Source organism: Mustela lutreola, chromosome 9 (genome assembly GCF_030435805.1).
Source record: "Mustela lutreola isolate mMusLut2 chromosome 9, mMusLut2.pri, whole genome shotgun sequence".
In the NCBI taxonomy this organism is placed as follows: domain Eukaryota; kingdom Metazoa; phylum Chordata; class Mammalia; order Carnivora; family Mustelidae; genus Mustela; species Mustela lutreola.
This window is the reverse complement of record NC_081298.1, coordinates 23,182,022-23,198,201: the sequence shown is the minus strand read 5'-3', so window position 1 is coordinate 23,198,201 and position 16,180 is coordinate 23,182,022. Positions and strand designations below refer to the sequence as shown.

At 41.5% G+C, this 16,180-nt stretch overlaps 1 protein-coding gene across 3 annotated transcripts in view; it reads right to left on the bottom strand.

Moving 5' to 3' along the window:
• LOC131807761 (ubiquinol-cytochrome-c reductase complex assembly factor 1) overlaps positions 1-16,180 on the bottom strand; it is a 97,652-nt gene that overhangs the window by 47,573 nt on the left and 33,899 nt on the right. For all 3 annotated transcript variants that reach the window (XM_059133412.1, XM_059133413.1, XM_059133415.1), the window contains exon 6: positions 12,299-12,356. In XM_059133412.1, the coding sequence (XP_058989395.1) occupies positions 12,299-12,356 (58 nt within the window). The remainder of the gene's footprint in view (positions 1-12,298; positions 12,357-16,180) is intronic.

Below are 16,180 nucleotides of genomic sequence, written 5' to 3'. Positions count from 1 at the left end.
AATAAACATCCTTATTTCTATTATCTTTCATTTAATAGTTTTTTTTTTTTTAAAAGATTTTATTTATTTATTTGACAGAGAGAAATCACAAGTAGATGGAGAGGCAGGCAGAGAGAGAGGGGGAAGCAGGCTCTCTGCTGAGCAGAGAGCCCGATGTGGGACTCGATCCCAGGACTCTGAGATCATGACCTGAGCCGAAGGCAGCGGCCTAACCCACTGAGCCACTCAGGTGCCCCTCATTTAATAGTTTTTAGGTGGCTTTAATAGGACTACTCACCAAAAGACATTTCCTGCTATAATTATGGCATATTGGATCTAATCCAGCCCATTAAACTCTACTAGCAATAGTATGGTACAATGGAATGATTTCAGCCTGGCCTGCCTCAACATCTCTGTTAACGACTAAGATGGAGAAAAGAAAACATACTTATCAAATCTGCAGATGACAAGAAGCTGGGCAAGAAGACAAATATGCTGGATGACCCAACCATAAGCCAAAAATACTTCAACAGACTGTTTCAATGGGCTGAATATAACAGAATTAATTTGAACAGAGGTAAACCTAAGGTCTTGTACTTGAGTCTTAAAGAACTGGTACTGGTACAGGATAGGTCAGTCATGCCCATCTATGTGTGAAAAAGCCGTATAGGCTTAAGCTGACAATTAACTTCAAAGGAAGTCAAGGTGATGATGAGGCTGCCCCCTATATTAACGTGATTTTAGATATAGTATTGGAAACATAATATCTTCAAAGTGAAATTTTTGTTCCATTCAACACAGATCAGACTCTTAGAAAGCTTAGAATGCTGTCCACAGTTGTTTTTTTTTTTAAAGATTTTATTTATTTATTTGACAGACAGAGATCACAAGTAGGCAGAGAGGCAGGCAGAGAGAGAGAGAGAGAGAGGGAAGCAGGCTTCCTGCAGAGCAGGGAGCCCGATGCGGGGCTCGATCCCAGGACCCTGAGATCATGACCCGAGCCGAAGGCAGCAGCCCAAACCACTGAGCCACCCAGGCGCCCCGCTGTCCACAGTTTTAAGCGTTATATTTTACGAAACAAGAGGATGAGAGGAATGATCAGAAGACATGTAGCCTGGAGAAAAACAAGAGAGTTGCCTTAAATATCGTAGACAAGTGATTGGACTATTTGTCCAAGAGTTAGAATCAGAACCAATGGGTAAACCACAGAGGGAGAAAGAAGTCCTCAACACTGAACACTGAAAGAAGTAACTTTCTAACAGGAGAGTTTCTGAAGATTTGAATAATGGAACGAATAAGCCCAAGATGTAAAGAATTTGCCTACTTCTGAAGGGTAAACACATTGTGAGAACTCAGCTAAGAGGCTGACTACGTGGTCTTTAATATCCTTTCCAACCATGAGATTTGGGGATGCTATGATTTTAAATTTGTAACCTCTGAACCCAGTTGGTGCCTAAGAAGTAACACTTTGTAACAATAAAACACGTCATGGAAAAAGATTTGACTATTTCATATGACATAGGATATACTGCAAAGCAGAAACAAACTAGACAGAGAAAGTTCAACAGTCCTTTTTCATAAGATTTTTCTTAATCAAGTCGCTCATGTCAGCCTCTCACCTGAAAAGACACCGTGAATTTTGATGCTTACATGTCGTCAGAGGCCACTTCATCAACAGCAAAAGTGAGGTAATGGAATACTTCATTTATTTGAAATTCTGTAGTTTGTTAATACACCTGCCTTCTGAGGTTTAAAAGGCACAGATTTTCTCAGACCATAAAGTATACATTATGCTATGTTCACCTCAAGTGTACCTACCATCTGTTACCATACAATCTATTATACCATTGGCTATATTCCCTATGATGTACCTTTTATCTCCATTACTTACTCATTCCATGAACTGGAAGCCTGTATCTTCCCACTCTGCTTCATCAATTTTATCCATTCCTCACTCTCTCCCCTCTGGGAAATATCAGTTTGCTCTGTATAAGTCTATTTCTGATTTTTGTTTATTCATGGGTTTTTTAGACTTCATACATAAGTGAGCTTATATGGTATTTGTCTCTGACTTCATTAATTTAGCATCATACCCTCTAGGTCCATCCTTATTGTCAAAAACAGTTAAAAAAAAATCTCATGCTTTTTAATGGCTGAGTAATATTCCAGAAGGGGGAGGAGAGAGAGGGAGAATCTTCTTTATCCATTCATCTATTAATGGATACTTCAGTTGCTTCTAAATCTTGACTACTGTAGATAATACTGCAATAAACACAGAGGTGCATGTATCTTTTCAAATTCATATTTTCATTTTGGGGGTAAATACCCAGTAGTGGAATTAGTGGACCATACGGTATTCCTATTTTTAATTTTTTTTAAAGATTTTATTTATTTATTTGAGAGAGAAAGATCATGAGAAGGGGGAGGGTCAGAGCGAGAAGCAGACTCCCTGCCAAGCGGGGAGCCTGATGCGGGACTCAATCCCGGGACTCTAGGATCATGATCTGAACCGAAGGCAGCCACTTAAACAACTGAGCCACCCAGGCACCCTCTATTTTTAATTTTTTAAGGAACCTCCATACTGTTTTCCACAGTGGTTGTACCAATTTATATTCCCACCAACAGTGCATGAGAGTTCCTTTTTTTCCCCACATCCTCACCAACACTTGTTATTTCTTTTTTTTTTTTTTTTTAAGATTTTATTTATTTATTTGACAGAGAGAAATTACAAGTAGGCAGGGAGGCAGGCAGAGGTGGGGGGCGGGGAAGCAGGCTCCCTGCTAAGCAAGGGAGAGCCCAATGTGGGGCTCGATCCTAGGACCCCAAGATCATGATCTGAGCTGAAGGCAGAGGCTTTAACCTACTGAGCCACCCAGGCGCCCCAATTTCTTGTCTTTTTTGTTCTAACCATTCTCACAGATACAAAGTGAAGTCTCACTGTAGTTTTGATTTATGTTGCCCTAATGATTACTGCTGTTGAGCATTTCTCCATGTGCCTGTTGGCCATCTGTGTCTTCTTTGGAAAAAGGTCTGTTCAAGTCCTCTGCCCATTTTTTAATTGGATTACTTATTTTGGGGGAGTGTTGAATCATATAAGTTCTTTATATATTTTAGACATTAACCCCTTATCAGATATATCATTTGTGATTATCTTCTCTCATTTAGTAGGTTGCCTTTTCATTTTGCTGTTTCCTTCACTGTGCAAAAGCTTTTTCTTTTGGTATAGTCCAGGTGTTCCCACTGTCAACACTTTATAGTTGAAGAAATTGAATCTCAGAAGAATAACTTGCCCAGAGCTACAAACCTAGTCAAAGGTGCCATCTGACCCCTGATAATTTGATCCCAGGCAGTACTATTTAGCTTCCTCCTTTATTGACTAGTACAAATCTTATGGAATCCATTTACTCTATTTTCCATTTAATCCTCACAAGGGTAATAAGTATCAAAACTAGCATCAAGGGGTGCCTGGGTGGCTCAGTGGGTTAAGCCTCTGCCTTCGGCTCAGGTCATGATCCCAGGGTCCTGGGATCGAGCCCTACATCGGGCTCCCTTCTCATCGGGGAGCCTGCTTCCCCCCTCTCTCTCTGCCTGCCTCTCTGCCTACTTGTGATCTCTCTCTCTCTGTCAAATAAATAAATAAGATCTTTAAAAAAAAAAAAAAAAAAACTAGCATCACATTAGAAATAGCGTATTAGAAGGGGAAAGGCTGGCTAACTTGAGGCAAACGTACCTACAACAACCAAAAGTAACTGCTGGCACCCTAACAGGAAAGAAAGAAACTAAAAATATATTGGAAACAAACATACAAAAAATAGCACAGCAAATGAGGTTCAACAGGGATGGTAACATACCCAGCACAACTCAAAAAAGATAGCCTGGCAAAGTACAGCTAAGACTTTTCAGGACCAGGATACGCCCGAGTGGCTCAGTCAATGAAGCAACTGCCTTTGGCTCTGGTCTTAATCCCAAAGTCCTGGGATCGAGCCCCACATCAGACTCCTCAGCAGGGTGTCTGCTTCTCCCTCTGCCTGCTGCTCCCCCTGCTTGTGCTCTCTGGCAGATAAATAAAATCTTGAAGAAATAAAAACAGTTATCAGGACTTCCTGAATCACCCAGAAAAGGTTAAAGTACATTGAGAGATGAAAAGGAGTGCAATAAGTCCAAAATGGTACACAAAAACAAAACGATCTTGTCACACACAGGCTCTCACTGCACAACAATAATGTTTGAGCCCCTAAGTAAACTATATTCCACAATTGAGAATACTAGGTTTAAAGAGCAGAACAGGATAGCTCTACCTCAATTTACATTATAGGTGCATTCCTCATAATAAATATTTAAGTGTTGAGAAAACAAATTACATTTTGCTATTGATTCAACTTCGTAATTTCAGCTCTGTTGTGGGGGATAGAGGAGGGGAAAGGGGCGACACTTCCCTGCTAAAACATAATAAAAACTGCCCTTAAGAATGCAAAGTAGGGGTTCCTGGGTGGCTCCATGGGTTAAAGCCTCTGTCTTCAATTCAGGTCATGATCCCAGGGTCCTGGGATCGAGTCCCGCACTGAGCCCCACATTGAGCCCCCACAACCCCCTCTCTGTCTGCCTCTCTGCCTACTTGTGATCTCTATCAAATAAATAAATGAAATATTTAAAATTTTTTTTAAAAAGAATGCAATGTAACCTTTAAAAAAAGAGATAATCTTCTGCTCAAACCTAAAACTGCCCTAAAAAGAGACTACTTTTAAAAATCTTTTTACAAAGAAAGAACTTATCAATAAAATATTCTTATATTAAATAATGAACTTAATCATTCATTTAATAAGTATTTACTAAGCACCTACACTAACTATAGACTTAGTCTGTATATAAACTACGCTCTGTTTAGGAGCAATTCCAATTACCCCTCCCAAGTTTGATGATGTTCTTAAACCCACAATTTATTATTGAGGTTTTAAGCTTCACAGTACCATCCTTGTATCTCAGTGATTCCAGTGGCTCATAAATAATACTGATCTCCTTTACATATAAGGAAAGCAAATAGCCCAGCTAGCAAAGGAAAGAAAAAAAAAAAAAAGGAGTAGTTAAGTCTTAGTCCTGGCTCCCAACCATCGCTAAAAGGCAAGCACAGAGGCAGAGAAAAGGGGAAAAAGACTCACTTCACTAGGTGTCTCAAAAAACAAAGGGCTAAGATGTTGTGGCAAATAATAATAGTGATTACTCCCATTTGTGACATCCTCTAATATCAGACTTGTCACTTGAACATGCATTTTTGGGGCGCCTGGTGGCTCAGTTGGTTAAGCGACTGCCTTCGGCTCAGGTCATGATCCTGGGGTACTGGGATCGAGTCCCACATTGGGCTCCCTGCTTATCGGGGAGTCTGCTTCTCCCTGATTCTCCCCCTTCTCATCCTCTCTCTCTCTCATTCTCTCTCTTAAATAAATAAACAAAAACTTATAAAAAAAAAAAGAAAGAAAATGCACTTTCATTCATACTCTTTCAATTAATTTTTTAAAAGATTTTATTTATTTATTTGACAGAGAAAGATCACAAATAGGCAGAGAGACAGACACAGGGAGAGGGGGAAGCAGGCTCCCTGTTGAGCAGAAAGCCTGATGAGGGCTCGATCCCAGGACCCAGAGACCATGACCTGACTGGAAGGCAGACGCTTATCCACTGAGCCACCCAGGCGCCCCTCTTTCAATCAATTTTAACTGCTCCCATTTCACAAAAACAAAAACAAAACTGACAATCTGAGGAAAGAAGAGAAGGAAGTAAAGAGGTTTCTTTCTCTAGGTTTATAAAAATATTTCAGTGTCTCCCCATCTTCAAATAAGAAATAAAAAAATGTTTCCCCTCCATCCCACCTTCTTGATCATTTGGAAAACCTTAAAATGTAGTTCATAATTACTTGAGTAACCTAAGGTTGCCCAAAGGAAAAGAACAGAGCTGGAATGAAGCCTGAACACCCCTACTTTCCCCCAAGCCAGTGTCTCCCAGGGCAGTGTCAATATGGGCTCTCTCCCTCATTCTGTGACAGCACAGCTCCAAGAGCCTCTTCCTGCTGGATCAGACAAGGAAGAAGAGAAAGACAGCAACACTCTCTGCAAAAGTTCAAAGGAACAAGAGTCCTAGCCACGCTCTGCTCCTCTCTTCCTAAACCTGGGAGGGAAGAATTCTTGTTATTCCTGAGGCTGACCTCCTGCCATGTATTGGCAGCTCTCAGTACCCTGTACGACTTGCTCTGTTTGGGCCTTCTGACAATGCCAGTTGTGTTTTGGCCTTGTTTCTCCCTTATGGTGCTTTATAAGCTGCTCAGAGTGGATCAGATTTTGACTTCAATGAAGACTAGTGGGCATTCAAGGCAGGTCTGTCACTCTGGCTGCTATGAAGGAATCCCAAAGGGACTTTCACATAGCTTGTTTCCCTTCCTCTGCCACCAGCCGAGGCCAAGGAAGCAGAGTCTACATGCCCACACTCAAGCCTCAGCAGTGTGCTAATGAATGAGTTTATTTATTTGTGAGCTGGCATGCTTACCCTTCCCCGGGGCTGTGTACATGGCTATCTCCATCTGGTTTCCTAAACTCCCTCCCCATGAAGCCTAACCTTTATGTGGAGAGTGTGGGGAGTGTGGGGGCCACAGGACAGTCTGTGGGCAAACAGACAAGTGGGGTGAGGCACTTCCTGAAGCCATCTCACCTGACAGCGAGCCTCCTCCAAAAACTACACCTGGCCTGGGGCCTGCCTGTCAGATCCACTACAGAGGACAAGCTCCTGGGTAGCAGGTACCAGTGCTTTTAGGTTATGCAATGTTGATAAAATGATGCTGCATCGGCCTTTAGTTTGGGTAAAAAGCCACATTCGTGAGTGTTTGAACAGAGTGACTGGCTGGGGCATGGAGAGTGAGGATGTACACATGGCCAGGCCTCAGCATATCTAGCAGGTCTGGAGCCGCTGGATGTTCCAGCGTGAGCCTACAGGACTACAGTAACATCAAAGCTGCTGTAGCCATTTTAAAGAGCCCCCTTGCAAAGGCCGGGAGCATCTGCTAGGGCAGTTCTCTGGCTGGAGACTGGGACCAGTCTGTTTTCCAACCCCTTCCTACCAGCACAGTTTACTTCCTTCTCTTCTTTCCCAGAGGCTTCTTCCCCCAGACTCATAAAAATGTTCCAGTGTTTCCCCCTCTTAAAATAAAAAATAGAAAGCAAGTATCAAAATGCTTCCTCTCTGTCCTGTTTCTCCTTCTAGTGAACATCTTTCTTAATCACTTGGAATGTCTTAAAAAGTAGCTTACAGTTACTTCCTACCCTCCTAATAACTCCTCAAGACCCCATGTGCTCTGGTTCTAGACCCCAGAAGGCCAATGCAACTGCTTCCTTTGACCATCCCCAGGCAGTGCCCCCTTCCTCTGTGCTCCCATAAGACCTACACAGAGCACTTATCACCCTGTACTGTTTTCAGATCTACTTCTTGCCTCCCCCAGAACCCAGATAGCGAGCACCAAGAAACAGTTTCGTACAGATGATGGTCAGTGTTATGCTGTTCCTATTCATGGGAAGAAGCCCCCATGCCCATGACCATCAAAAGGGGATAAAAGGGATTGCAGAAGGAGCAGTTACCTTTGGATTTGAGTCTCAGGTCCTCCACTACAGATCAAGAGGCCTGTGACAAATTCCTTAAACTTGCCAAAATCATTTCCCTATTTGTAAAATCAAACAGATCTGTGGTTTTATTTTTTTTTTTTTAAGATTTATTTATTTGAGAGAGAGCAGGCAGGGAGGGGCAGAGGGAGAAGGGACATGTAAAATAAACAAAAGATATTATTAGTAAAAGGCTTAGTAATTATTACATTTATGATATACCTGACTTTAAAATAATTTTTAAAACATACAAACTGCAGAGGCACCTGGCTGGTTTAGTCAGTGAAGCATGTGACTCTTGATCTCAGGGTGTAAGTTCAAGCCCCATATTGGGTGTAGAGATTACTTAAAAATAAAATTAAAAAAAAAAAACAACTGCAATTTATTCCCTGCATCCCATCTCCATCATAAGTATATTCTAATTTTATTTATTCCATTCCATTTCCTAAAATTAACCTCTGCATCTAGAAGGTATTACTGTTCCACAACTAGAAGGGGAACCTCCAACAAATCTACTAACGCCAACATAAATTCCAGCTACATACATGTAACCACCAGAGAAACAAGTAGGAGTGGAGCTTTGCCACTCTCACCCAACCAAAAGACAGTGCCAGGACCCTTCCAAATGTTGTAGGAGCCAAGCCAGATCTGGGGCCATCAATTACTTATTGAACATTTACTGATACAAACTAAGAGTAAGACATGCAGTTGAGGGAAGAAATATCTCATTTTCATACCTTTCCAAAAAGATAATAAAAAAAATTGTTGCGCTCAATAAATTCACCATCTATAAAGATGATATGGTAGGGAGCCTGGGTGGTTCATTCGTTTAAGCAGCTGTCTTCGGCTCAGGTCATGATCCCAGCGCCCTGGGATTGAGTCCCACATCGGGCTCCTTGCTCGGCAGAGAGCCTGCTTTTCCCTCTGCCTCTGCCTACTACTCTGTCTGCCTGTGCTCGCGCTCGCTCGCTCTCTCTGTCTCTCACAAATAAATAAATAAAATCTTAAAAAAAAAAAAAGAGCATATGGTAAAATATAATAGTATTACATGATGAGTGTTGTGATAGAAGTGTCTAAAATACTAAGAAAACGCAGAAGAGGAACTAATTATTGCCTTTGAAGGGTAGCAAAGGCTTCAAAGAGAAATGATATCTGAGCTGGATATTGAATGAAAAACAGGAGTTTGTCAGGGGAGAGCAGGGAGAAGGGCTTTCTGAACAGAAGAAAGCTTTGTAGAGAAGATTTGATACTTCTATTATGTAATACTATTTTATCTTGTAAAGGAGGGAGTGGTGGTGATAGTGGCACCTAGAATAGCACTAGCAGAGGTGGCGTATTTGGTGGGATATGAATACCGTGCCAAGAAACATACTTTGTCCCAAGAATAATGGAGGATATTAAGGAGTGTGTGTGTGTACTGATCCAATTTGTATTGAGATTGAGAAGACCAATGGCATGTGAAGATGGAAACTGGAGGCGAAAGACCAGTTTCCAGGTACTGTTGCCTATAACCCAGTAAAATCAATTTAATGGGTGACATCTTAAATTTTTTTTTTTATAATGAATTCAAACAGAATAGAAAATATCAGAGACCATCTGGCATTGTAAGGGCAAGTTTTAAAACTATAGTATCAGAGATGTATGCGTTCTGGGTTGTAGGGTAAAATTCATTTGTTACTGTGGTTCATGGTCAAAAAAGTTTGAGACCAGATGAAGGGATAGGAAAGTCAAGGAGCTCTCCCTGGTTTCTGGTATGGATACCTTAAGGGATTGCAATGTGACTGCCCAGGACAGGGAAGAGAGAAGGCCTGCCTTTATCAAGTCTACAGTTGGACGCAAGAAAGCCAGAGAGCAACCTCTCTCAACAATTTTTCAGCGGCCACAGTCAATACTAATCTTGTCCGGCAGAGACAAAGGACACATCGTCATTGCAGCTGCACGCTCAAGTGAATACACAACTGATATGGGCCCTCTAGAAACTGGAAATACACAGAAAAACTTAGGAACTAAAGAAAGCACACAGGATAAGGAAATCATCAACACCTCCTCTAGGGAACTAGAAATATGTGAGAAATCCTGTGTCTGTTCTAAGAGCCAACAGGGAGTCATCATCCTCGGGAATCCAAGGAAGCTTTCTGGAAAGTCCACTGCCGGGGTATTCTGTTTATTAGGGTTTACTTTTTTTTCTTAGGGGATGGGAAGGACTCTTTCTACTTTTGTAACTGCTTTCTAAGCCTCCCTAGCTCTCCCTCATACTACCACCTACAGGAAGTATTTCAACCTTACACATCTCTGGCAAGTCCACTGAGTCCTATAATACCGGACATGGCTATCCCTCAGTTATCCTCCTAGAGCTCCGGGCTAAGAGAACAGGGCTGGAAAAACATAGCTTCTCCACAGACTTGGAGTGGATCCATTCCTCCTCCTAATACCCTTATGCCCTAGAAGAAAAAGGTTCCCCAATTCTTCTTGGAGGGTGACAGCACAATTGGACCCCAAACTACATTTACGGCAATGCTTCCCATTAAAACTCCTGCACAAACCTGCTCTAGACACTTCAGACAAGTGGCTGTCCTCAAATACTCCATGTCCTTGAACATACATTCTGTGTTTTGCCCCTGATACTCCCTCAACCTAAAATACCCTCCTTTTCTCTGGCAGAAATTCTCCTCACCCTTCATGGTACATCTCAATGTCACTCCTACCACAAAGCCACTCTTTATCCAATACTCTCCCCAACCACTACCACCAAATTTGGCTTTAGTCACACCTCCCTGTCCTTCCATAGATTCTGCTTGTGCCCTGGGCACAGCACATCTTTCAATGTCATCCATTTTGGGCAAGTGTACTTTCTGCCTGTCACCTGCTGGATTGTTTCCAAAGGTGCATGCCCTTCTCTCCAAAGCCCCCAGTCCTTAACGCCCAGTGAGTTCTCAGTAAGAGTTTCCCGATTCAAACTGAAAAGCTACCACTTCATTTCACCATCTGTGAGCCTGCAGATCCTAAGAACTAAAAAGGAAGGGTGGAGGGAGACCAAGTGTGGATTTGAGGCACACAGCCGCCCTCCCCTACTTAACTGGTAGCAGTACTCCCCACTCCTCTGAGAAATTAGAACCAACCTCAGCAAGGAAGATGCAGCAGGCATGTCTGGAAATGGTGGCTATCTTGAAAGAACTCTTAAGTAGTTTCAAGGTTCTCCTGGCTACTATTAGTCAGGGATCGACCTTGGGATGTGGTTACAGGGATTATATATTTTATTTTGCCATCCACTCCCTCTAACTCTCTGATACCTCTAGCTATATGGGCAATAAAGAGTCTTTCATACCAGCTCTGAATATTATCTTTGAGCTCCTCTGGGAACAGCCTAGCCTCCTTTCAGCCCTCCCACCTTTCCAGTGAGTAATTCTGCAGTGCCACCTCTGCAGTGCTCTCCTCTTAAAAAAGTGGTTTTCCTCTCAGTATATCCAGCTGCCCTCCCTAAACCTTTCCTTAACCTTCACCGTTCAGACAGAGGGTAGTCTGCCTTCTTAGCTGCCTGACTAAAAGACTATATATTAAAAAAAAAAAAATAGGCAGAACTAGTAAAGGCTTTGATAATTGTGGCTTCCTCTGTGGTCCCATAGGCACTACTTACTCAGATTTATCATAAAACCTAGCCATTCCAATTTATCGCTATTTTAAATGTCTTATCTCCCTCATTAGACTGTGAGCTTCTTGAGAACCACTGCTAGTTCCCAGCAAACTTCCCAGGACAGAGCATGCACTCAATCAAGTACCCGCTTAGAAAAAATAACACAAAATAAATTGCTACCTTGTGCCCCTTAGCCAATCTCAGTGACTATGGAAGTTCAGAAGGAGAAATATTTCAGAGGCGATCAAAACCAAAAAGTCTTTATATAGTAGTCAGTCCTGTGATGCAAAGCTCAGCTGAAGGGAGTCTCAAACAAGGGTCCTTTTGACAGGGCAACCATTCCCCACGTTCCTCAGATACTCACTATGGTCAAAGTAGTAAACTTAGTTCTCCAGAATTTACTTTCCCAAGATCTGGCAGTTCAATAAATGCATTCCCCAGCCCCCACTTCAACGTCTCTCCTATATCCTTCTGACCTTTAATACTGTGTAACATTAGATGAAAAATTGATTTTTTTTGGCTACTTAATTTGCAGCTGAAGAAAAAATATACTGTTTAAGGTGTTAAATATTTTTACATGTAACAAACCTGGCATGAATTTAACCTGTATGCACATTTTAGAGGTACAGGCGTAAATGTCAGTGCTATAATTTGTTATAGGTTTCTGATGACCAGCAATGAAAATGACCACGGATTCTCACAATTCAAACCACTTTTACGTAAATGTGAATTTTCCTAAAACAGCCAAGGGAGAGAACTTTCCATCCATGCTCACAGAGTCTCTTAAAGATAGTGATAGCATTGTTCACCAGGTTAGGTGTTCTTTGAGAAAAGCTTACAAATATTAGTTTCTTTCTGGGACTATGCTTTGACCTTTAATAAAAATGTGCTTTAAGACACTAGTTATTAAAATGAAAGGAACAGTTTTTAATGCCTGAACAACTGCCATTTCATATCATCAGCCCTGCTGAAGGCTATACCTTGCAAGTTAGCAGTGTTTAAAAAAAAAAAAATTTTTTTTTTGGTGACTTCACTTAAATTGCTCACTTACCAGACGTGAAGTAGAGTTATAAGAAACCATGAATTGAATGTATCAGGCATCTGACACCCTAGAAAATAATAATAAAGTATAAATACGTGAGGGGTTAGAGAAGGAATATTGACTATATTTTAAATATTGGTAGGAATCTGTTCAACTCAAATATATGGCAGCTACAGTGTTCTCTGATTATGCGACCACAGAGAGGGCCAGTGGAACCACAGGGCAAGATGATGGGTCGAAAGAGCATTGAATGCAGTCAGACAACCAGCCTTCTAGTTCCAGCCCTGGTACCACTTTACTGTGTGGCCTTGGGCAAATCGCTTTTCTTCTCAGATGCTCAGTTTTCTCACTTCGCATAATGTGGCCTAGATGATCTGTATGGTTCCTTCCAACTTATATGCTATTTTCCCTTCCTAGTCTCAAGTTCATCTGGAAAGCTAGGCCGACACTCTTTGTCTACCACACTTAAGTATAAGTGTTTTTCACTGTTGCCCTGCTGAGAAGTCTAAGTTCTTCTAGTTTCTTTTTCCTGTCTTTCTTCCTTAAGGCGACCCAGTATGCTACGAACATACTGGGTATGCTACAAACATACTGGGTATGCTGAATGATTCGCCCAAAATAAATGACCAGGAGAAAGAAGTGAGGCTCTAGGGAGCTGTAGTTGAAAAGGAAAGCAGATTACATCTAACGAAAGGCCATTCATCACCCCCTAGGAATGACAAAACTTTAAGACACTAAAACTCAGGTTACTGCTTAGACATCCACGCCTCTCAATTCTCAGATCTCTAGGAAATGCCTCTGGCCTAGATGAGGGGTCCCCCACTGAATGTACCTTCCCAATTACATGACAGGGAGAAAAGGTAAAGCAAAAGGATGAAGAATAGTATCAGTGCTCAGTTTGGGCCCTTCGAGTAGAATCTGCCCTTTGAGCAATGACTCAAGAAAAAAGGGTTATTTTCTGCCTTGTAAACAATACAATGTACTAAATGATAACAAACTAGGGCCACTAGGAGAGAAAACACAGAGCAGAACCTCTGTGAAGCACACTAACACTACCAATAATACTAAAGAGCTGCATTCCTTGTGGGCTTACTTTGTGTGAGACATTGTAATTGATGCCTACATGCATGACTCAATGAATCCTACCAACAGGCCTGTGAGGTAGATATTACTAATACCCTCAATGACAGGTGAGAAAATGGACTCTTAGGAGACCATAATTGCCCAAGTCACACAGCTACGAAATCAAGCATCTAGGATCAAATTCAGATCTGCTTGATTTCAGGCACTGTGGTCTTAATTGCTAACTGATTTTCTAATACTAGTATCAGAAACTAACATTCACTAAGGGCCCGTATTTCCTGCCAGGTCCACTGCTAGTCATGGCAATACATTATCTTAATTAATTCTCACTTTAACCCTGAAGGGAGGCATTATAATCCTCCTTTTAGAGATGAGGAAACAGGACCAAAAAGGCTAAGTAACTTGAGGGCAGCCACAATATAACAAGCTAGTGATTGGGCTGGAGTTTAAGTCCAGATCTGTCATAAAGTGACACCAAAATACTCTGGTGAGCTTACTGGGAGGTGCCCAGCAGTTGTCAAGTGGACTTCCTCTTGGAACCCAGTAGGAGGGAGGTGAAGCTGGCCTGGCCAACCATACAGCTATTAAGACACATGCCATCTGAGAGTGGGCCAACCACCCTCCACCTAGAACAAGAATAGCCATGAGAAACTCTCAAGCCCAGATCTGAAGTTGGGTCTTTTTTGGATGCTAGAACAAAACATTAAAAAGAAAAGTTTTCTTGGAAGTCTGTCTTTCAATCTGGAAAATGAAATTTGGCTGCCTCTAAAGGACAATCTGTTCAATTGCTACTTCTACATCAAAGCTTCTCGGCAGCCTCCAGGAGCCTTTCCAATTCTCTCAGAGAGGGAATCAATTCTTGGGCTGGAAAGCACAGACAGACAGACAGGCCAGCAGCTGGACTTGGGTCACCATTTTCCATCCTGGGGGTCGGCTCAGGGCTAACAATGGGAAAAGAGCTGGCATACTGACTCCCTGTACCCAGCAAAGTCAGAACAGAAACCCACAGGGTAAAGCCCTGAGAAATAAGACCACTGAATGACCATAAGCATCACAAAAACATAGATGATCTTCAGCTCAAAAAACTGTGTTTAAACACGTCAAAGTTAAAATGTTACTGCCTTTTGTCAAGATCACACTCTTACACCAGTACACGCTTGGCCCATTTATTTCCTGAGGCTAGGTACTTTCTTCCTCAATATCAAGCTGGATAAAATTAAATAATTCATCACTGTTATGGAGTGACAGTATTAACACAGTTGTTTGTTTAATGCAGCCTCCAGGACAGACCTTCTGATTCAAAACCCTGACTGTACCTCTTAACTTGCTATGTGACTCTGGGTAAAGTTACTTAGCCTTCTCAGTGCCTATGCCATCTTCTCTGTAAAAATGGGGAGAACAAGAGAACCTACCTTATAGGGATTTGTGAGGATTAAATGAGATAAGGCCTATGAAATGTTAGCAAAATGGTTAATATTTAATAGGTACTCAATAAATATTTACTATTATTTCTCGGTGAATTATTTCCACAGTAGGGTTTAAAATATCTTAAATAGCTCACTATTTAAGACTGTGTCAATAAAATGAACCTCATTCACTGACTCAGAATTTACTCATTAAGGAAACTCCTCTCCAAGGTATTAAGTCTCTTAAGAGCTAAAGACAAAGCAGTTTTCATACAGAATGGAATTTCAGTATGGAATTCAACACAAACTTTATTGATTGGCCCCGTCTGTTCCAAAGTGCTCCTCATAACAGAACTGATCTCCAAAAGACCAGTTAGCAAACCACTGCATTCTCACAGAGGTTATACTCCTTGATGCCACAAATGGGATAACCATCAGAACATCTTGGAAACAACAGGGGGCCATTAGTCTCACCAGTCAGAATCCCCAAGGTTGAGGTCACTGGATCAAGACCTTTGAACACGTTGGCTCTGAGATGATACAGAGTCTATAACTTGGACATTTTATGGGCGAATCCAAGAGGCTATAGGGCTACTCACAACTCATTCTTACACAATCTTCAGGAATTAACACTGGCCTCACTTTTTTGGAAGAGTAAGGATGACAGTGCTGAGCTACCTAAGCCTCTCTATCCTTTTTAAAAACTACTGAATGCTCAGGACTCTAAAAGTCAAGCCCTAAAATACCAAAAATCCAAGGGCAATAGCCACTTTAAAAGTGTAATCTTGGAAAGTGAATATATTCACTTCCCAAGTATTCACTTCCCAAGATTACACTTGGCTAACTAACTTTCTCTTCTTTTACCCCCCCCCCCAAAAAAAAAAAAAAATATATATATATATATATATATATATATTCTCTTCTTTTACCCCAAACCTGCCTGGCCTACTCTCTCTCTCTCTCTCTCTCTCTCTATATATATATATATATATATATATATATTCTCTTCTTTTATCCCAAACCTGCCTGGCCTACTCTTTAGAACCTTTCTTTAGAAGATGCAAGTCTCATTGCTTCATAGATATTTATCTGCCTCCAAATCATATTTTTCAGATTGGCTCCATTTTTTATTCCTAGCCACAGTTCAGAACCACTTTGGTTTCATTTTAAAAGTTAATCTACCCAACAACACAACAAAGATGGACCACACTGGAGCATTAATACAAATGAATAAGCTGTAAGTCTAAAAGCCAATACTTTTTTTTTTTTTTTTAAGATTTTATTTATTTATTTGACAGAGAGAGAGAGAACACAAATAGGCAGAGAGGCAGGCGAGGGTGGTGGTGGTGGGGGAAGCAGGCTCCCCGCTGAGCAGAGAGCCTAATGCGGGGCTGGATCCCAG